General features: G+C 35.9%; 1 protein-coding gene across 3 annotated transcripts in view; it reads left to right on the plus strand.

Moving 5' to 3' along the window:
• The window catches only part of SPPL2A (signal peptide peptidase like 2A), a 68,072-nt gene that overhangs the window by 19,951 nt on the left and 26,427 nt on the right, over positions 1-21,694 (plus strand). For all 3 annotated transcript variants that reach the window (XM_043985695.1, XM_043985696.1, XM_043985697.1), the window contains exons 5-8: positions 7,433-7,566; positions 17,573-17,721; positions 20,813-20,909; positions 21,213-21,314. In XM_043985695.1, the coding sequence (XP_043841630.1) occupies positions 7,433-7,566; positions 17,573-17,721; positions 20,813-20,909; positions 21,213-21,314 (482 nt within the window). The remainder of the gene's footprint in view (positions 1-7,432; positions 7,567-17,572; positions 17,722-20,812; positions 20,910-21,212; positions 21,315-21,694) is intronic.

The following is a 21,694-nucleotide window of genomic DNA, read 5'->3' on the forward strand; positions in this document are numbered from 1 at the left end:
ATGGGGCAGCTGGGTGGCACAGTGGATAAAAGCACTGGCCCCGGATTCAGGAGGACCTGAGTTCAAATCTGGCCCCAGACACTTGACATTTACTGGCTGTGTGACCCTGGGCAAGTCATTTAACCCCAATTGCCTCACCAAAAATTTTTTTTAATTTCAAAATTTCAAAAAAAGTAATGGGGGAGAAGCAGGAGCTTTTTTTTTTTTTTTTGGCTTTACTTTATATCCGAAGGACTTGACTCAGTTCCTGACAACATGGTAAGCACTTAAGATTGACTGAATCCTGGCTCTGCCCCTTATTCTGAATGACTTTGGGCAAGTCATTTAACTTCTCAGACTCACTTCCTTACTTATAAAATGAGGGGCTTGGTATAGATGACCACTAAGATTCATACTGGTTCTAGATCTGTTATCCTGTGCCTTATCTCCTCTGGTAACTTTTTGATGAATAGCTTAAAACTTTCCTTAGAACCATTTTAAGACTTTTGTTTCTATCCCATTCATGCTCTTTCTGGACTTCTTGAATGATGTGTGGTGATTGAGTGACAACTGTAATTATCAAGTCTGAAATTTTAGGATGATTATTTCCTAAGCTCTAAGGAACTGAAAAAAGATTAATAATAGTAGTAACTAGAAGTGAAAGTCCAGGTGGCATGGTGCTCAGTAGTAGCCCAGAATCTGCATCTCACAAAGGGAATCTCCTCTTTTTTTTTTTTTTTTTAGTGAGGCAATTGGGGTTAAGTGACTTGCCCAAGGTCACACAGCTAGTAAGTGTTAAGTGTCTGAGGCTGGATTTGAACTCAGGTACGCCTGATTCCAGGGGCGGTGCTCTATCCACCACGCCACCTAGCTGCCCCTGGGAATCTCCTCTTTTAACCAATCAAATTGAAGATTCCAAAAGAGGGGGAGAGATTATTGTCTTTAAGATAAAGGGAAGGAAAATTCCAGTATTCACCAGGTCTCGAAAATTCATGAAAGACAAGATGGACATGTCAAGTTTTTGACCAGTGGAGACAATGATGCTATCGGTGATCCAGGGCTGTATATAAGCAAGGGCATTTCTGGCTACATAAGAAGGTTGTAGTAGGATGAGCAAGAGGATTTGTTCCTTGTAATGGAAATTGTGACAATCCTTATGAATGACTATCCTAAATTTAAATATGCAATACTCTTTACTGGGTTTATTTGTGCTGGTCCTTTAGCAGTAAGAAGTCTGCCTTATAGCTCTGAAGGAAGATGCTATTCTTTTTGTTATAGAATGTTTGGAGTAGATCCTAGTCTGTGAAAAGTGGAAGTGGGAAACATCTCAATGCTTCTTGGTTGCATTTATTTGAATTAATTTATAAGTTTTAACTGCACAGTATAGGTGATTATGTGGGTGGGTCCATGTGTATACATATACACACACAGACAGAATTTCAGCCACAGGTTTTTTCATATGTTCTCATTTCATATTTTTGTATGTCATTGAATTTTCTATATTAAAAGGTTGACCCAGGGGCAGCTAGGTGGCGCAGTGGATAGAGTATTGACTCTGGAGTCAGGAGGACCTGAGTTCAAATCTGGCCAAAGACACTTGACACTTACTAGCTATGTGACCCTGGGCAAGTCACTTAACCCTCATTGCCCCGCAAAAAACCCCAAAAAGGTTGACCCAAAGCCCTCAGTGTTGATATTTTGAAGCTAAGCTTAACTTATAAAGTGACTACAGAAAACTGCATATAATACTATAGCTTGAGATGAATTTGAAACTTTGCCACTCTTCTTGATAATAGGGCTGATACCATCCCTAAGAGCATTATACTAGGGGCATCATAAGCATTATCTTTTCAAAACTATATAAAAGACAGAACAGCTTAAAGTGTTTTCCTCTTCCTTTCATTTTATGAGCTGTTATTCATCTGGTTTTTATCTCCTACTTGGCCACTATTTTATCAAAATATGCAAACCATTGTACTCTGGCAGAAAAATATTAAGTTACAGCATCAATAAGGTAAGTACATTGAAAGAATATGGGGAAAAATGAGTATTATGTGAGGGCCAAAATTAGATATACTGAGCATTATTTGGGTTACTTGCCTTAATATTGGGGTCCCAGAAATATGAGGGACCTTTTTTTAGGTTTAATCTCCCCTCTGAACTATTCTTTTTAGATATTTCTCCCAGGCCAATAAGAAAGGAGCCTCTAAGCTTTAGTTCACAAAAGGATCAGATTTTATTACTTGGGAATTGATTAAACAACAAAGGTGAAACTAATAAAAATAAAGATAAGGAAATGGGGAAAATAGAAATACAGATAGATCTCTTAACTCTAAATTAGCCTAAGCTGGTTCAAAGGAATTTAGGGGGGCAGCTAGGTGGCACAGTGGATAGAGCACCAGCCCTGGATTCAGGAGGACCTGAGTTCAAATCTGGCCTCAGACCCTTGACACTTACTAGCTGTGTGACCCTGGGCAAGTCACTTAACCCCAATTGCCTCAACCAAAAAAAAGGAATTTAGGGTTTTCTGTAATTAACTCACCCAAGCCTGAGCAGCCTGCCAGACTTAACCAGCATGCCACCACCCCCACCCCCCTCACCCACTCCATCTCAGTCAACCTCCAGAGAGAGCGCATCCAGCGTCCTGGAAGTGCCCGAGAGCTTCCCCTACCAGAAGTGCCTTGCCTTCCTTCAGGTCTCGTTCAATCTTTCCTCCCCCAAAAGGGGAGGTCCTTCAAAAGTTGCTCATGGAGAGTTCTCCTTCTGACCTCAGTAACATACATAATTTCAGGGTGGGCCAGGTGTGGCCCCTCCCAAATGATTCAGCTAAAACTTGCGATATTAATCTTTACCACAAATAATTTTTACCACACTTAACATATCATGTGACTAGACATTGTAGCTACAATATCTAATATAGCTTCATTAATTTTTAGTGGCAATAGTCAAACTTGGTATCTGCCCTGAGACAATGAGCTGTAGTGAAACTGAACTTAACTGAGGTTGGATCCTGGCTCATACTTACCAGCCATGTGACCGTGAGCCAATCATATAACCTCTCACAGCCTCCCTTTAGCTAAAAAAATAGTGAAAATACTTGTCTACTGATTTCACAAGGTTATCATGAGAAAGGCAACACATAATTATGTTATTTATTTTATCTTACTGAATGTGTTAATCTACTCATTGAGATGGGGGTTGGTAACCTTAACTGCCTTGAAAGGTACTGCACAAGTTTTGGGAACTCTCTGTTGGTGCCTTCCCTCTGAGACTATCTCCAGTTTATCTTGTATAATATTCTGTATCTTCATACTAAACTGATATCTCTACTAATACAAGTAATTCATTTTGATACCTATTCACCCAATTAAAATATAAGATCAATTAAAACAATGTAAGAACATAGACTCTGGGCTGGGTGGCGTCAGATCCAAGGTCTGGAAAAAGACTGACCCAGAGACATATTTTTGGTTTTTTGTTTGTGGGGTTTTTTTTGCAGGGCAATGAGTGTTAAGTGACTTGCCCAGGGTCACACAGCTAGTAAGTATAAGTGTCTGAGGCCAGATTTGAACTCAGGTCTTCCTGGATCCAGGGCCGGTGCTTTATCCACTGTGCCACCTAGCTGCCCCAACCAGAGACATATTTTAACAGCCATTTTTAATGCATCACAGAAATTTATAATTATGTCCCAAAGGAGTGGCACTTATCTACTACTGTTTTTTGGAGGTTTTGTTTGTTTGTTTTGATGAGGCAATTGGGGTTAAGTGACTTGCCTAGGGTCACACAGCTAGTAAGTGTTAAGTATCTGAGGCCAGATTTGAACTCGGGTCCTCCTGACTTCAGCACCACCTAGCTGCCCCTTTACTACTGTTTTAAACCATAAGAAAGGTGATAGAAATCTGCCCTCCAACTGGAGCTCCATAACCATAGGTAATACTTTGGGTAAGATCTGTGCCTCCATCCTGTCGAAAAGACTTAGTGATTAGAGAACAAGAAATGGATGTTTTAGCAGGGATCAAAAGGGCTTCCTGCCTGTTAATGACTGACTGAAAGGAGTATAATTTCTGATTATAATCCAACTTGGAGGAAGCCAGACAAAAAGAAAATGTGTGTGTTGACCTAGATCAATATGACTAAAATTTTTGGCTCAATGCTACATAATGTGATCTGGCTAAAACTAAGATGGACCAGTTTGCACAATGAGGTGATTAGTATCTTACAAGGACTATTGAAGTAGTAGGACTTCTGTCCACACTAGAGATAACCTTACACTAAGCAGGAGTAAGGCAGGGTTGTCCTCTTAGCCTCATAGTTTTGAATCTATCCCAGAAACTAATCATTCCCTGACAAAGACAGAAAATTGTAGTACAGGAAAATTAATGTCCTGCCATATGCTGATGACTTAGCCATAGTAGCTAACACCTTGTGCCCTCTGAGAAAAATGCTGGACAGCATGGATAAGGTGGCCACTTGGGCAAAACTACATTTTAATGGAACCAAATATGTGTCCTTTTTAATTGATGGCTGGGAAAAGGAGGTACTCTCCACTCAGTGCCAAGCGCAGTCAGGAGATACCAGCCATGGATTCAGGAGTACCCGAGTTCAAATCCAACCTCAGACACTTAACACTTACTAGCTGTGTGACCCTGGGCAAGTCACTTAACCCCAGTTGCCTCACTAAAAAAAAAAAAAAGAAAGAAAGAAAAAGAAAATGATTACCCTTACTTCAGAATTTCTGTGGATTCCACAAACTCTTCCAGGGTCATAATAATTTACATGACCAGAATTAAACCTTGTGCATAAGTTGAAATGGGCTCCCCAGCAGAAAAGAGACACAGTAAATACTTTAATCTTACACTATGTCTCATTCTATCTTAAGAACAGTGTGAGCCCAAAGAATGCCTTCAATCTTTTCATTAGGACAATTTAAAGAGATGCTAAGAGATAGCTGTACCTCACCCAAAGAACCAGTATTGAGCCCACGTACCTCCCCTTTAAAATGGGAGGGGGTGACTTTAGTTGTAGCAGCAGACATTGGGCAGATGGCTTGTGAGGTGAGATCAATTGATCTGAGTCAGCTCTCCCACTGCGTCCTCAGCAATACAGAGAGGAATAGAATTAAGTACCACGTTCAGCCAGAATAACTTGTCATTTGTTTAAATGGCTCCACAGAGAAGAGGTTTGGAAACAAGGGCACAGCAGCATCCAACATCTAGCCCCAGCTGGGAGTAGCCTCCCAACAATTGTCTGTAAAAATTCTAACTGAATAAAGTCTTCCTTTTATGGCCAGATGGCAATGCCTTGGCCTTAGGAGTGGAAAAGAATATAAATCAAGCACTGAGACATCATTTTAAACAACAGCTAGTCAGGTAAAGTGTATTCCTTTACCTCTCTGGTTTTAGATTCAGACTTATGAGGAAGGGATCCTGTATCTGGTTCACAAATTGTCATTTTATTTACAGAGCCAGACTGGATTGTATTCCATCAAATGAGAACCAAGAGATTTGGCTCTGGAGATAATGCTGTCATTGGTTTGGGGCATCAAATGAAAAACTCCCACATGTCCTCTGCCATTGCAGTTCTTGGCTGAATGAAGCTATTACTCAATAGCGCAATGCTATTTTGTATAAGCTGTTTAACGACATCAGAGTCCCAGAAACAACTGAGGTACAGGTAACTTTGACAGTTCTAAGACTTGGAAAGTCCTTGAGACCAGATCTAGTCATTTTGGACAATAAGACCTCTACTACCACTATCAAAGATGTTGCCATATCCTTTGAAAATAGATAGACAAAGCTGGCAAAATCAAGAAACATCAGATAAGTTTGTTGGCATGTGGCTCAAGAAAGCTGTAGGATCTACTCTGTCACATTGCTAGTTGGAGCTTTGGGAGGATGGGACCCATGAAATGGTGTTATCCAAATTAAAGAGCGGCTATAGATAGACATGATGAAGAAACTGATGGTGAGAGTTTGTATTAACTAGAGTAGGGATAGAAAAGTAGAGCATATAACTGGAGTGAGACAGTACATGGAGCAGACTTTTAGAGAAGAGTACACAGAGAAATCATTATTATTTGGGTTTTTTTGTTTGTTTGTTTGGTTTTTTGTGGGGCAGTGAGGATTAAGTGACTTGCCCAGGGTCACACAGCTAGTAAATGTCAAGTGTCTCAGGCCGACTTTGAACTCAGGTCCTCCTGACTCCCGGGCTGGTGTTTTATCCACCTCACCATCTGGCTGCTGCTGATTTTGTTTTTATTATACATTACTGAACCTTGTTCATCTCCTCATTGCCATGGGAGTAAGAAACCTTAACTGCTTTGAAGAGAACTGTACAAGCTTTGGGAATTCTCTTAAATTCCTTAATGTTAGTGCCTTCCATCTGAGATTACCTCCCGTTTATCCTGCATTTATGGTGTTTGCACACTGTCTCTTCCTCTTGGTTTGTGAGCTCTTTGAGGGGAATGATCATTTTCACTTTTCTTTGTATCCCTCACAGCTTAGTACAGCACCTGGCACATGGCACATGGAAAGTGCTTAATAAATGCCTATTGACTTGACTTCAAATAAAGTGCTTTTCCCTATGCCTTTGGGTTTTGCAATGAAATGGTAAGAATCAGAATAAAGTCCCTATATTCCTATGAGGTGCTGGTTTGAGATCATACTGAAAATCTGAATTTGTGAAGAACTCAACTACTACAACAGCACCTTCCAGATTGTTTTCAGAGTAACCATGGTGTCTTATGATGTGAATAAGGGTCCTGTTAGAACCCATCAGCGTGGAATCACTAAATTCGCCATGACCATAGTTGTTGGTTTTGACTCTATTTAATATCCTCCTATTTTGTGTAAATTATTCTTACTTTAAGTGACTGAATGATATGTAGTATTATACATTGTGAACTTTTAAGAAATATTTTGTTGATATTCTTTTTTAACAACATTGACACTTTTTAGTAACTACCCACACCACTATCCCATTCCCTCCATTGTAACAAATTAGTACCTTAAACAAACAAAACAACAAATTTTCTCTGTCTGAAAAGGCATTCCTTATTCTTCATCCATACTATACTACCTCTCTATCTAAAGACAGGAAGTATGCTTTACAAAAGACAGGTCTCTGAAGTCACAATTGGTCACCATATTTATCAGCAATCTCTAATCTTTAAGTCTTTTTTAATCATATTATTGTGGTCAACAAAATATGCACTTTCAGGTTTATGTCAACCAATGTATTTGGTACACTTAGCTAAGGAAAGTATGCATGCCTTCTGTCCTAAGAGAATTTATCATGCCTACTAATAGCCTAGGTCTAGTATTCCAGTTGCATAAGTCTAGTATCAGAGTTCATTCCATATTGAAGTATAAAGTGTTGTTGTTTCCAGACTTCTGTATTAACCTTATTTCTTAGTGTGTTCTTTATCATGTTTAAAATTACCTTTTTCTTTCAGACACTTGGAAATAACATTTCTGTGAACCTGTATTCACCACCATGGCCTAAATTTGACTATACTATGGTGGTCATCTTTATAATTGCTGTGTCAAGTGTGGCCTTAGGAGGTTACTGGAGTGGCATCAGTGAATTGTAAGTTGTATTAAACTTTAGTTCTTTTTAAGTAAGTGGCAGAAAAATGATTTTTGACAAACTAAGTTTTAAAGATTGACTAAGTTAATTAGCTTAGTTATTTGAACATGATGTAGTGTAGACTAAATTTGCAAGTCAAACCAACAAGCATTTACTAAGCTCTTACTATGTGCCAAGCACTGGCAATACAGATAGAAGCAAAAAATACAGCCCCTGCCATTGAGGAGTTTACATTCTAATGGGGGAAAACAACACATAAAAGAAAGCTTTAAAAAAGAGTGAGGAGAAAGGTACCTCTGTTGGGGCATTGTAGACAAAAAAGTCTGAGAGGAATGATCCTGGCTGGTCTGGACCCTTCTTTAAAGGGAAGTTTTGGGAGGAACTTAAAAGAAGTGATTTCAAGGGCCGAGGGATCTTCCAGGGTGAGAAGGTTGCTGGAAATAGTAGAGAATGAAGTCCATGAGAGCCAGGAGAGGAGTCCGTTGAAGAATGAATGAAGTTTTTAGCTGTTGATATCCCTTACAAACTAGTTGGTTCATAGATACCTGGTATATAGCCATACTGTCGAGTATGACTCTTCATAAGGGGGGAATTAGGACGTACAAATTAATACTAAAAAAAGAAAAAAAAAAGAAAAAAAAAAGAAAAAATATTTCCTCCTGCTGTTGGCTGTATTGTCATCTTGTTCTTTAAAAAAAAAAAAGCCAACACAACATTATTTCTTCAGCTAACTTATAATTCTATTCGAGTATATACAGTCAAGACTGTCCTTACAGAGTCCTTCCCATTCATTTTGAGAACATAAAAATGTTTCCTTTCATAAACTGTCTTTTATTTCTTCTCTTCTTGTTCCCTCTTTTTAATTGTATTTATTGCCTTTTTTTGGTGGGGCAATGAGAGTTAAGTGACTTGCCCAGGGTCACACAGCTAGTGTCAAGTGTCTGAGGCCAGCTTTGAACTCAGATCCTCCTGAATCCAGGACCAGTGCTTTATCCACTGTGCCACCTAGCTGCCCCTTTATTTATTTCTTTGAAAGAGCAACCTAGTCTTCTAAGGGCTTTAAATAAATCAGGTCATTTATCAGTTCTGAAACTAAGTAAAACTAGGCCAGTGACACTTAGAATGATATCCTTTGGATCATATTAAGCTCTTCCTTTTTATGTTCAGTTGTTTTAGTAATGTTTGACTCTTGGTGACCCTATTTTGGGTTTTCTTGGCAAAGATACTAGAGTGGTTTGCCATTTCTTTCTATAGGTCATTTTCCAGATGAGGAAACTGAGGCAAACAGGGTTAAGTGATGTACCCAATGTTGCATAGCTAGTATATATCAGAGATCAGATTTGAACTCCAGATGAGTCTTCCTGACTCCAGGCCCTTCACTCTGTCCACTGTGCCACCTAGCTTTCTTCTTCCTTTACGGAACATTTTTTTCCAGGTTTATTTTGTTCTAACCAGAGCAAAGAACTCTTGAATCTTAATTCAAGATAGCACCAGGATATTTCTCTTTGGCAGTAATGGAAGAAGAGCAGTAAAACAAAACTTCATTTTTTTCTAAGCAACCAGCTTTGTCTTTCTACTATTTTATACTTTCCTTGGAATACTGTTGTCTGGCAAGCAGAAAAGCTACAGAAAAAATGAACTTAAAGTGAATCAGAATGATCAAATTAGAAAAGTTTAAAGCCACAGTGTCAAATTTCTCCAAAGATGTGAAAGAGAAAATAACAGGTTTGGAATACAAAAATACTGACATGGAGGGAAGTCTGGTAGAAAAAATGGCAACAATGTTAAAAGAACACGATTTCTACACAAGCAAAAGCTTGATCTCAAAGACAAGATGTGCAAAGGTAACTTAAATATCATAGTTCTCTCAGAATATCATGACACAGCAAAAAACCTCAACATGATGCAAGAAATAATACAAGAAAACTGCCTTTATAATACTATTTTTCTTTTTTACTCTTAACTTCTATTGATTTAAGTCCTGGTTAAACTTCAAAAGCTATAACTTCCCTCTCTCCTAGCTCAATGTAGTCACAATAAAGGATTAAAAAAAACCCAACTAGTTAATTTGCTTCCTCCTAGAAAGCTGTGAATAGATTTAACAGTTCTGCTTACCCCTGGGACTTTGATTCTCAACAAGCAATGGAAAACAGAAAGGAGTTGAGCATGAGAAAATTGGGTGACTTTCTTGGTTTTTCCTGATTTAGGTATCTACAATTGTCATCATTTCATTTCAGTAATGAATTCTGAAAGTATCACTCTCTCCCCCCACCCCCCATGATTTTATAAAAGTAGGAAATCTAATTCCAAAGCCAAATATTTTTTAATGTTTGTGCCATTGCTTACCTACATGAGGACTGAGAATTAGTATTTGAATATATGTCCCTTATCAAAATAAATTAGCCCTCATTTTATAAGTTATTATTTCAATACTTCAAACATTAGGAAATAAAATAAATAAAAGGAAAACCAGTGGAATCATCGAATAGTAAACTGCCATCCTTTGTGATATTATTTTGACATATAAGGTTATGTTTGATACGAAGGCTATTGGTCATAATTTTTTTTTCTGAGAATCCTAGTTATTTTTCTCTGTTCCATGTATTGCATCTGAATTCAGATCAGCCATATTATAAATTTGTCTCTTTGACCTAAGAGAAATTGAAAAATACAATTTTTTTACTTTAATTTTTTTCAGTTAACAAATACTTGTTTTTACTTTCTCCTACCTCCTGCCCCTCCCATTGAGAAGAAAAAAAAAACCTTACAAATATACATGATCATAATTCTGTATTAACTACTTCCAAAATTATATGTCAACATATACCCTGACAATACAATATTAGAGGAGGTATCTAAATTCATTACTAATAGGAAAACTGTTTGGACCAGGAAAAATAATGATGATAATACTGGAGCCACAGCACTATCACAGGCAAAACTCTTGTCCATCATCTGCTGGACATAATATTTTTCCATGAAAATTTAAAAACCGTTCTTTTATTAGATGTTGTCATATCAAACACTCATACCATCCAAGATACTCGAAATGAAAAGCTTTTAAAATATAGACAACCAGCAGAAGAAATCAAAATCATGTGGGAATAGGACAAAGTACACATCATCTCCATCACCTGTCTGCTACTGGACTTGTCTCAAAGATGCTGTCAGTGACCCTACAGATGCTTGCAGCCCAATATATTTTATTCCGTTCCCCCCCCCCAAAAAGTTATTTTATCCACCTATGTAGTAATCCACAAAACATGAAATATACAAGAATAATAACAGTGGTATTATAGTACCAAGACCTTTTCTGTCTGATTTCTGTCAAAGAAAAACAAGAAAAATGTGATAGGACTCTTTAAATTTTATAAAGAACTGTATATTAATCTTATTTGAGCTCCATAACAACCCTGTGAGGCATACATACTACAGTTGTTATCCCTATTTTATTAGGAAACTTAGGCTGATATGATCATGGTCATACAACTAGTAAAAGTCTAAGGCTGAATTGTAGTTCTGTCACGTGTTTAAGATACATTTACATTTAACTAGGTGAATATACATCATCTGTATCATCATTTAAGATGTACTTTTTGTATTTCTTCAGGTATCCATGAGTACTAAAAATTGGCTTAAATTAAGAGGAAACTCTTAAGAGACCAAAAGAAAGGTACTAGAAAAATGACCTTAAATATTAATTTGGAAAGAGTGATAAGATGACTGTTTTTAGTTACATCTGTACATGTACATATGAGTGGTTTTCCCTTCTTGTCTTAACAAAAGCACATTATGTGAAAGAATTGGAAATTTTCTATATTTAAGGACAAACTATTCATATAACATGTAACGTGACATTTGTATAACATTTAACATTTGAAGATGTTGCTCTAGCATTTTATATTTATCATCTTGACTTTAAAATATTATTCATCCAGTTTTAGATTTTGCAGATCCCACAATAATCAATATCATATTTTGTTTATGGAGAAAACCTTTGAAAGCCATCCTTCTTTTTCTAGGCTATTTTGAGAAAGTGTTTGAAATAATTATTTTTCTATTGAAATTGCTACACCATAGATTTTAATGTTTTAGTCACTTTAAAAAACACTTTCTTTTTTCCTATGTCTCAGAAACATACTAGAATATATCACACATGGAGTCACTAATAAGCTTACATTCAATATTTGGCCCCAGAACTGAAGAAAGTAAACTAAACTTCTCAGGAACTTACCCAGAATACATATAGGCACAAAGAACAGTAAGATACATAATTATTGGCATCCTTCTTCAAAAGATACAAAGAAGGGGCAGCTAGGTGGCGCAGTGGATAGAGCACCGGCCCTGGAGTCAGGAGTACCTAAGTTCAAATCCGGCCTCAGACATTTAACACTTACTAGCTGTGTGACCCTGGGCAAGTCACTTAACCCCAATTGCCTCACTAAAAAATAATAATAATAAAAAGATACAAAGAAAACTGTCATGAGGAATACAGTGACAATTTTTCAAACATACAAGACAAAGGGAGCAAATTTTGTAGTTCTGTTAGGAGAAAATGCCTTTTACAATGTGATCAAATGTAGGTTTATAGATTTTTAGAATTAGGGAGGGAGGAAAGAAGAAAAAAAGAAAAGAAAATCATATGCAAAGATGTGGGTCTATCTGAACAGGGAGTGGTAGATGCTGGCAAAGTGATATTCTTAAAGCACAGGTCTGACCATGTCACATCACTACTCAATAATCTAGCTGCTCCCTATTACCTCTAAAAACAAATGCAAACTCTTTTGTTTGGCATTTAAAGACCTTCACATTCCATAACCTGCCTTTTCAACCTTTATATACTCTCTGTAGTCCAGTCAGCTAGCCTCACTCTTCCTCACACATGACACTCCGTTTTCTCTGTGTGCCTTTACATAGCCTGTTCCCCATTTCTGGAATGTAATTCACTTTTGCAAGCTCTTTGAATACCTAATTTCCTTCAAAGTTCAGCTCAAAAGCCTCCTACGTGGTCTTTTCCTGATGCCTCCCACCCAAGTACTAGTACATCTTCCAGTGCATCCACTATAACTCCAGCTTTTTAAAAAATTGTTTATACTGGGGCAGCTAGGCAGCGCAGTGGATAGAGCCCCAGCCTTAGATTCAGGAGGACCTGAGTTCAAATCTGGCCTCAGACACTTAACATTTACTAGCTGTGTGACCCTGGGCAAGTCACTTAACCCCAATTGCCTCACCAAAAAAACCCAAAAAAACAAACAAACAAACAAAAATTGTATATACTTATATGCCATGTTGTCTCTCCCAATAGAATATACACTTCTTATGAAAAGAGACTGTTTCATTTTGTCTTTTTATGCCCAGTGCCTGGCATATAGTGGATACATAATAAATGTTTGTTGAGTGGTTGGTTGACCAGGCATAAGATTTTCCTAAAAAATAGAAATATAAACTATATAAAGATTGTGATTTAGCAAGTAAATGAAGAGAGGAGAAAAAAAGGACTGGGGTCTAATAAATTGCAAAAAATGCATTGCGAGCCAGATCAAAATCAGATTGTTCTGTGAAATGGAAGATATTTAGTTACTTTAGGAAATGAAAAGGCCCAGGTTTCACTTGGAGACTTCTTCAGGATGGAGAGTTGAAATACTATTATGAACAGATCATTAGTCTTTAAAGCATAATCCTTTTAACACCAGGTTGATAAGGAAGAAACTATGCTTGATCTCTTTGTGCAGATGACTATATGTAAAGCCGATTTGGCGAGCTGTGGTTTTGTTTTGGTTTTTATTTATTTAAAGGTGATTTGCAATTTAAAATGTAGCATTGAGACAAAGATTGTAGAACATTATTTTCTTCTTCTCCATAAAACTGCATAGTGTTCTTTACTAAAATACTGAAAATAAATACCTAAAACTTTATTGAATTCATTTATATCTAGACAGTACTGTAAATGTAATTTTTTGCAAATGTTCGTTGTTTTTTAAAAATGACTTTTAAAATGTTTCTTTACGCTGAACAATAATACCAAGGGTTGGTGTCTTTTTTTATTCAGCTAACACTTAAGGATTTTCAAACATCTTAAAACTCTTTATTTTCTGCCATTCAGTGCAGCTCTATAATTGAGAGGGAGGTGTTGTCTATTGTAACACTTCCAAGAACTCAGGAATATCAGGGACAGAGATGATCAGAATGATGACCAGCCAACACACTTCGTGATTTTTAAGTGGCAAAATTACTTGTTAGTCAAGTACCTGGAAAATTTGTGATTAAATAAAGATGGGAGTTTTATTGATAACAATTTAAGTGTAGGTTCTTTTTCTTGTGAGATCTGGGTAACAATGTCAGGATATGTAATTAATGAATGGAATTTAGGAGATCAAACATTCAACTTGTTTCATTAAAAAACAATGCACATCAAACACTACATTACTAGTGTCATTTACTACTGCATTTCCTGAGCCTAGCCTATTCCATTGATCTACCACTCTATTTTTTAGCCAGTACCAGATAGTTTTGATGACTGCCGCTTTATAGTAAAGCTCCAGGTTTGGTACCGCTAACCCACCTTCCTGTGAATTTTTTTTCATTATTTCCCTGGATATTCTTGATTTTTTGTTTTTCCTGATGAATTTTGTTATTATTTTTTCTAGCTCTATAAAATAATTTTTAGGTAGTCTGATTGGTATGGCACTGAATAAGTAAATTAATTTAGGCAATATTATCATTTTTACTATATTAGCTCTGCCTATCCATGAGCAATTGATATCTTTCCAATTATTTAGATCTGATTTGATTTGTGTGAAGAGTGTTTGGTAGTTGTGTTCATAGAGTTCCTGGGTTTGTCTTGGCAAGTAGACTCCCAAGTATTTTATATTATCTACCCTTACTTTAAATGGAATTTCTCTTTCTGTCTCTTGCTGCTGGACTTTGTTGGTCATGTATAGAAATGCTGATGATTTATGTGGATTTATTTTATATCCTGCTACTTTGCTAAAGTTGTTAATTGTTTCAAGTAATTTTTGAGTTGATTCTCTAGGATTCTTTAATTATACCATCATAGCATCTGCAAAGAGTGATAGTTTTGTTTCCTCCTTGCCTATTCTAATTCCTTTAATTCCTTTTTCTTCTCTGATTGCTAACTCCAGCTTCTGGGATAGGAACTCAGTATTTGACAAAAACTGCTGGGAAAACTGGAAGATAATATGGCAGAAATTAGGCATAGACCAACATCTTACACCTTATACTAAAATAAGGTCAAAATGGATACATGATTTAGACATAAGAGGTGATACCATAGGTAAATTAGGAGAGAAAGGAATAGTCTACCTATCAGATCTTTGGAAAGGAAAACAGTTTTTGACCAAACAAGAGATAGAGTATATTATAAAATGCAAAATGGATGATTTTGATTATATTAAATTAAAAAATTTCTGTACAAACAGAAGCAATGCATCCAAAATTAGAAGGGAGGCAGAAAGCTGGGAAACAATTTTTGAGGCCAGTACTTCTGATAAAGGCCTCATCTCTAAAATATATAGGGAACTAAATCAAATTTATAAGAATCCAAGTCATTCCCCAATTGAGAAATGGTCAAAGGATATGAACACGCAGTTTTCTGATGAAGAATCCAAAGCTATCTATTCCCATATGAAAAAATGCTCTAAATCTCTAATGATTAGAGAGATGCAAATTAAAACAACTCTGAGGTACCACCTGACACCTATCAGATTGGCTAAAATGACAAAAAAAGAAGATAATAAATGTTGGAGAAGCTGTGGGGAAATTGGAACACTAATTCATTGTTGGTGGAGCTGTGAACTGATCCAACCATTCTGGAGAGCAATTTGGAATTATGCCCAAAGGGCGATGAAGCTGTGCATACCCTTTGACCCAGCAATACCACTTTTGGGTCTTTTTCCCAAAGAGATCATGGAAGGGGGAAGGGGACCCACATGTACAAAAATATTTATAGCTGCTCTTTATGTGGTGGCAAGGAATTGGAAGTTGAGGGGATGCCCATCAATTGGTGAATGGCTGGACAAGTTGTGGTATATGAATACAATGGAATACTATTGTGCTGTAAGAAATGATGAGCAGGAGGAGTTCAGAGAAACCTGGAGGGTCTTGCGGGGGCTGATGATGAGTGAGATGAGCAGAACCAGAAGAACATTGTACACAGTATCATCAACATTGAGTGTTGACCTACTGTGATGGACTATATTCTTCTCACCAATGCAATGGTACAGAAGAGTTCCAGGGAACTCATGATAGAAGAGGATCTCCAAATCCAAGAAAAAAAAAAAAAGAACTGTGGAGTATAGATGCTGATTGAACCATACTATTTCTTTTGTTTTGGGTGCTATTGTGTTTTTTTTTCTATTTTGAGATTTTGCATTACTGCTCTGATTTTTTCTCTTATAACAGGATTAATGCAGAAATAGAATTAATGTTATTATGTGTATATATATGTGTGTGTGTGTGTATATATATAAATATGTATATAGATATATAGATATAACCTATATCAGATTACCTGCTGTCTAGGGGAGGGGGGAGGGAGGGGAGGGAGAAAAATCTGAAATTGTAAAGCTTGTATAAACAAAAGTTGAGAACTATCTTTACATGTAACGGAAAAAATAAAATACCTTATATATAATTAAAAAAACAAAAGAAAAAAAAACAATACACATCTGTGAAGCACAATAAAATGAGGTATGTCTGCATTTTTGTGCAGGAAGGACATGAAGGCAGTGAAAAAAGAGAAACAAAAAATGAAGACCTTAATTTTGAGTCTTAAGATATAAAGTTAACTGCCTCATTAGCTGGATACCCACAGATAAGTCAGAGGTTTAGTAGAGCTCATATTTTGAAAAAAACTAATTCTTAATTAGAAGGTGAGCTTTGTTTTCTCACAACCTTACTTATAATTATGAATCAAGAATAGTAGAAAGGATGGTTAAATCTGGTGGATTTTGCTGACTACAGGAACTGAAATGATACATCTGTAATTGAAGTTTTGACGCATAGCCATTACAGAATATAGTATAACTACATCATTTTTTTTTAAGTTTCTAAACTTTTGGCATAGTAATCACCATTACTAAGTATTAAACTTATTTTAAACTAAATGAACTTATCAATATTTATTCAGTCTCTAGTTAGGGAACTGAAATAAAAATGTAGAAGTCCTACAAAGAATGCAATGAAAACAATTCTTGCCCTTTATTGGGCAATTTAAAATCTAAAGAGGTCACTCAAGAGAGGAAAATGTATATATTGTTATTGAAATAACTCTTAAGGAGGACACTAATAAGGGGGAAAATGAATAGTTTTAATATTTTGCATTGATTAATAATATAATTAGATTTTAATATGTTTCAAATAAAAACATTTATATCTAACACCCTTATGTAGCAAGAAGAATATAATAGACTTAATTTAAGCTTTGTGTCATAAATATTGTCAACTTTTTCAGATACAAAAGTTTGTCCCAATTGATATTAAGAAATGACATTGTATCAGAACAATAGTTTATCCATTATTGTATTTCAAATGGTGGCATTAGGGGTTTTGAGCAAATGGATTCATTTCCTTTTATAGTGTCCTTGGAATGTTATCCCTAAATTCTTCTTATAACTAATGATATAATGGCTATTTAGGAATTGATCTGAACTTTGCTTGAATCAAGTTTTATTTTTATTCCGTATAAACTCATGTGTTGATGGATTGTCTTTTTTTCCATCAAGTTTTCTGCCAGGGCTTTCTATAGTCCTGTTCCTCTTCTGTCCCTTATCCCTTCATAACCTACCCCACTCCAAACAATATTTCTAGGGATTGTTCTGGTAAAATTATAAAGGAGATGATATTTATGTTCAGAATCTATCATCTGCTCAGCTGGATGCAATCTCTGTTGGTGAAAATGTTCTTACACCAGGATTTCCGTATGCTGAAGAAGTGTAACTGTTTCACAGGATAAGTTTTACTGAGGCTCTTTTGTATATTTGTGCAGGGAGGACATGAAGGCAGTGACAAACACTGAAGAAAGAGAAACAAAAAAGAAGGAAGACTCTTTAACTTTTACTCCACTTACAGTTATAATATTTGTGGTTGGCTGTTGTGTTATAATGATCTTACTTTATTTCTTCTACAAGTGGCTAGGTAAGAAATTAGTTTTTATATTTTTTTTACTTTTGGTATATATTACTCCAACTCACTTCCTTGAATTTCCTCTTTTCTTTAAATTAAGGTATTTTTATTGTGAAAACTTGGATGACTGATTTAGTTAATTTATTTTTTTATGCTCAACTAAAATTTTTAATTCTTCCACCCTTGTTAGTTTAGGTGATAACTCCTTATAGTCTCAATAAGAGAATTTATTCTTGGCAAGGCAGAAATGCTGGCTATGGCTATTAATTTTTCTTCTCTGCAGACAAAGCGTAACTGTACAGTATCAAAAACAGTGATCTAAGGTTTTTTTGATGCATGAAATAGAAGAATCACAAGTATAATGCCTACCCCCAAAATATAGTCCATCTGTTTTTGAGTTAAATTGCTAATGTTGGTATTATATAAAATTTATTTTAAAAATAATTTTCCCCATATAGAAACCTTTTATCATTACCAGTGGTCAGGATCAGGTCATATCAAAGTATAATCAGGCATGTGCCCAGTGGCCTATGGGGTAGCCTGAACTTTTTTGTACTCAGAGAGCTGAGGTAAAAACTAGAATGATCCTCTTTCCAGCATGGCCTCTTGGAAACTTGCCAGTCCTGCTTTTGTAGTAGTCCAACAATAGCCAAAGTGTACAATAGCAAGAAGAGGGAAATGGGGAAAGAGGAACATTCATGAAGATCACCCAAAAACCTTTGCCAAGCCACCATTCAAAGAATATTAGCCTAAAGCTGGGGTGGAGAATGAACCTGAGACCTCACAGCTTGTTTCAATAGCTTCATTTCATCTGTCCTATAGAAAGTATTTCTAAAAACATCTTTCAATCTATGACAACTGTACTTTAGCTTTCTTTAATAGCATTTTTAGTGTATTCACTGTGTTAATTCATTCCTTTTTTTCCCTGAACCACTGCTACAGTTCTAGCTCTCATCGCTCACATAAACTACCATACTTGTCTCCCTGCCCCTTTTTTCTCTTTCCAGTCCATCCTTTACACAGCTGCCAAAGTAACTCTAATAGATCTGATCACCATACTCTCTACTTTCAGTGGCTCACCATTGCCTATTAAGATAATATACACAGGGGCAGCTAGGTGGCTCAGTGGATAAAGCACCAGCCCTGGATTCAGGAGTACCTGAGTTCAAATCTGGCCTCAGACACTTAACACTTACTAGCTATGTGACCCTGGGCAAGTCACTTAACCCCAATTGCCTTACCAAAAAAAAAAAAGATAAAATACAAACTCCTTAGCCTAGCATTCATAGTCCTCTACAATATGATTTCAACTTAGCTTTCTCCTTATTTAACATTACTCCTAAGGGGAAAGGGACCCACATGTACAAAAATATTTATAGCTGCTCTTTATGTGGTGGCAAGGAATTGGAAGTTATGGGGATGCCCATCAATTGGGGAATGGCTGGACAAGTTGTGGTATATGAATACAATGGAATACTATTGTGCTGTAAGAAATGATGAGCAGGAGGAGTTCAGAGAAACCTGGAGGGTCTTGCGTGAGCTGATGATGAGTGAGATGAGCAGAACCAGAAGAACATTGTACACAGTATCATCAACATTGAGTGTTGACCTACTGTGATGGACTATATTCTTCTCACCAATGCAATGGTACAGAAGAGTTCCAGGGAACTCATGATAGAAGAGGATCTCCAAATCCAAGAAAAAAAAAAAAAGAACTGTGGAATACAGATGCTGAATGAACCATACTATTTCTTTTGGTTTTAGGTGCTGTTGTTTTTTTTTCTATTTTGAGGTTTTTCATCATTGCTCTGATTTTTGCTCTTATAACATGACTAATTCAGAAATAGGATTAATGTTATTATGTGTGTGTGTGTATATATGTAATGGGAAAAAATAAAATACTTTATTAATTAAAAAATAAAATTTAAAAACAAAACAAAACATTACTCCTATTCAGGTATTCTCTGTCCCAGACAAACTAGTCTACTGGCTGTTTCTTGATTTCATCTTTCTCAGTTATATTTTTTTGGATCTCTCCCCTTCCCAATCCACCCCTTTGCCTCAGACATACACACAGCCCTGGAAAATAGTCTCTCCACATCTCCAGCTGTTTAAATTCTTTAAAGTCTCAGGCCAGATACCCCTCCTCAATCAAGCCTTTGATCCTTCCACCCACCTTGAGCTAAAAGTTACCCCTCAAATTTCTCATAAATCTAACTTCATGTGCCTGTGTTATAGTTATTTGTATACATCTCATCCACATCTTAGATTTATTCCCAGTGCCTAGCACAATGTATTGCATACAGTAAACACTTAATATTTGGGGTTTAATCACCCTATGGGGCAGCTACTACCCTTTCTACATTTTACTGGCTCTAGACTTTTTGCTTGTCCTCCTCTCTTGAACAACGAAGTGGCCTCACAATTTCATTGAAATTTCAGAAGGCCTATGCAGTAAAAATTAATTATTATTTTGAATTATTGAGAGGTTAAAAAACTTAATCTTTTAAGCTTAGTGATTTTTATCATAAAACTTTTATTAATAATTTTCAATAAAAATACATGAGTATTAAACACTGATAACTATATTAGAACTCTTAGGGAAAAGTTCTTTATTACATGGCTATGGCAATAGAATGGATCAGGTTATATCCTATAAACTATATAGATAAAATGACAGAAATAATTTATATGATATTATTAAAAGATTATTAAGTATACATTATATATGTATTTCAAAAAAGCAGTATATAAATGAATTCATTCTTCCCCTTCTCAAAATAAATATTCTTGGACTTACTTTATTAGAACTCACATGATTCTATTAGCTTCAATTTTAGAATGAGTTGTTTTCAAACAACTCCTGCTATACAGGTGACTCTTCCATTCCTTTCACAGACCCTAAATAAGCATACAATGGAAGACAGCATTGCATTGCAGTCTAGCCAGTCTAATTGAATGTTCTTTGAGCATCTATGTAAGATAGCTTTTAAAAAAACAAATCAACTGAAATATGGTATTTGTACAGAAATTTTATGCCACATGACAGCATTTTTCTGACATTTTCCTCTGTTTTCATTAAATATTTCTCCTTTTTTTCTAGTCTATGTTATGATAGCAATTTTCTGCTTGGCATCTTCAATGAGTTTATACAACTGCCTTGCAACACTGATTAAGAAAATACCATGTGGACAATGCAGGTATGGATTTTTTTCTGGGCAGCTGTAGAATGTTGCTATTAGCTATTTAAGCTATATGCAAAAAAAAAAGTGGAAATGTCAAAATATCACACATTTAAGTATTTTATTATCAGTTGCTTTATTTAAAAAGGAAACTGTTGGCTGTTGCAGCAACTTTAGTACTGAATGGCAGTTTTTGTTTTTGTTTTGACTGTATTATGACCCTACCTAACCCAATCCATCTTCCCATCCCCAGTCTATTTTCAACTACTTGGCAAACTAAATTCTCTCCATTGTTTGTGTTTGTTTCTTTCTCTCTTTTAGGATCTCATGTGGCAGCAAAAGCTTTGAAGTAAGACTTCTCTTTCTTGCAGCATTTTGCATATCCCTGGCTGTTGTTTGGGCAGTATTTCGAAATGATGACAGGTAGGAGACCAGTTTTTAGTGTTTTAGATTAGAGACAGATTGGCACACATTTCACTTAGTTAATCATCTACTTGGCTGAGGAATTTATGGCTTTTATCCTAGAATATCATGGTCTTTAAAGAATGAATTTTCAGGAAAAACCATGTCAAATAAACAGTTCCCAAGCTGATTGATTTGGAATCAAATGTACAAAGACATTTGAAACTTATTTCATGTTAAATGTAAGCTTAAAAGTAAAGAAGACTAAGATCATTTAATGAATTATTAACATATTGTTAATAATGTTGATAGAAATTGCTGGATCTAAATTTTTTAGATAATTTTACAATAAAATGCTTTAGTTAGCTTATTTAGGAAAGTTATTCTATAAATTTGCAATG

This window comes from Dromiciops gliroides, chromosome 2 (assembly GCF_019393635.1).
Source record: "Dromiciops gliroides isolate mDroGli1 chromosome 2, mDroGli1.pri, whole genome shotgun sequence".
Taxonomy (NCBI): domain Eukaryota; kingdom Metazoa; phylum Chordata; class Mammalia; order Microbiotheria; family Microbiotheriidae; genus Dromiciops; species Dromiciops gliroides.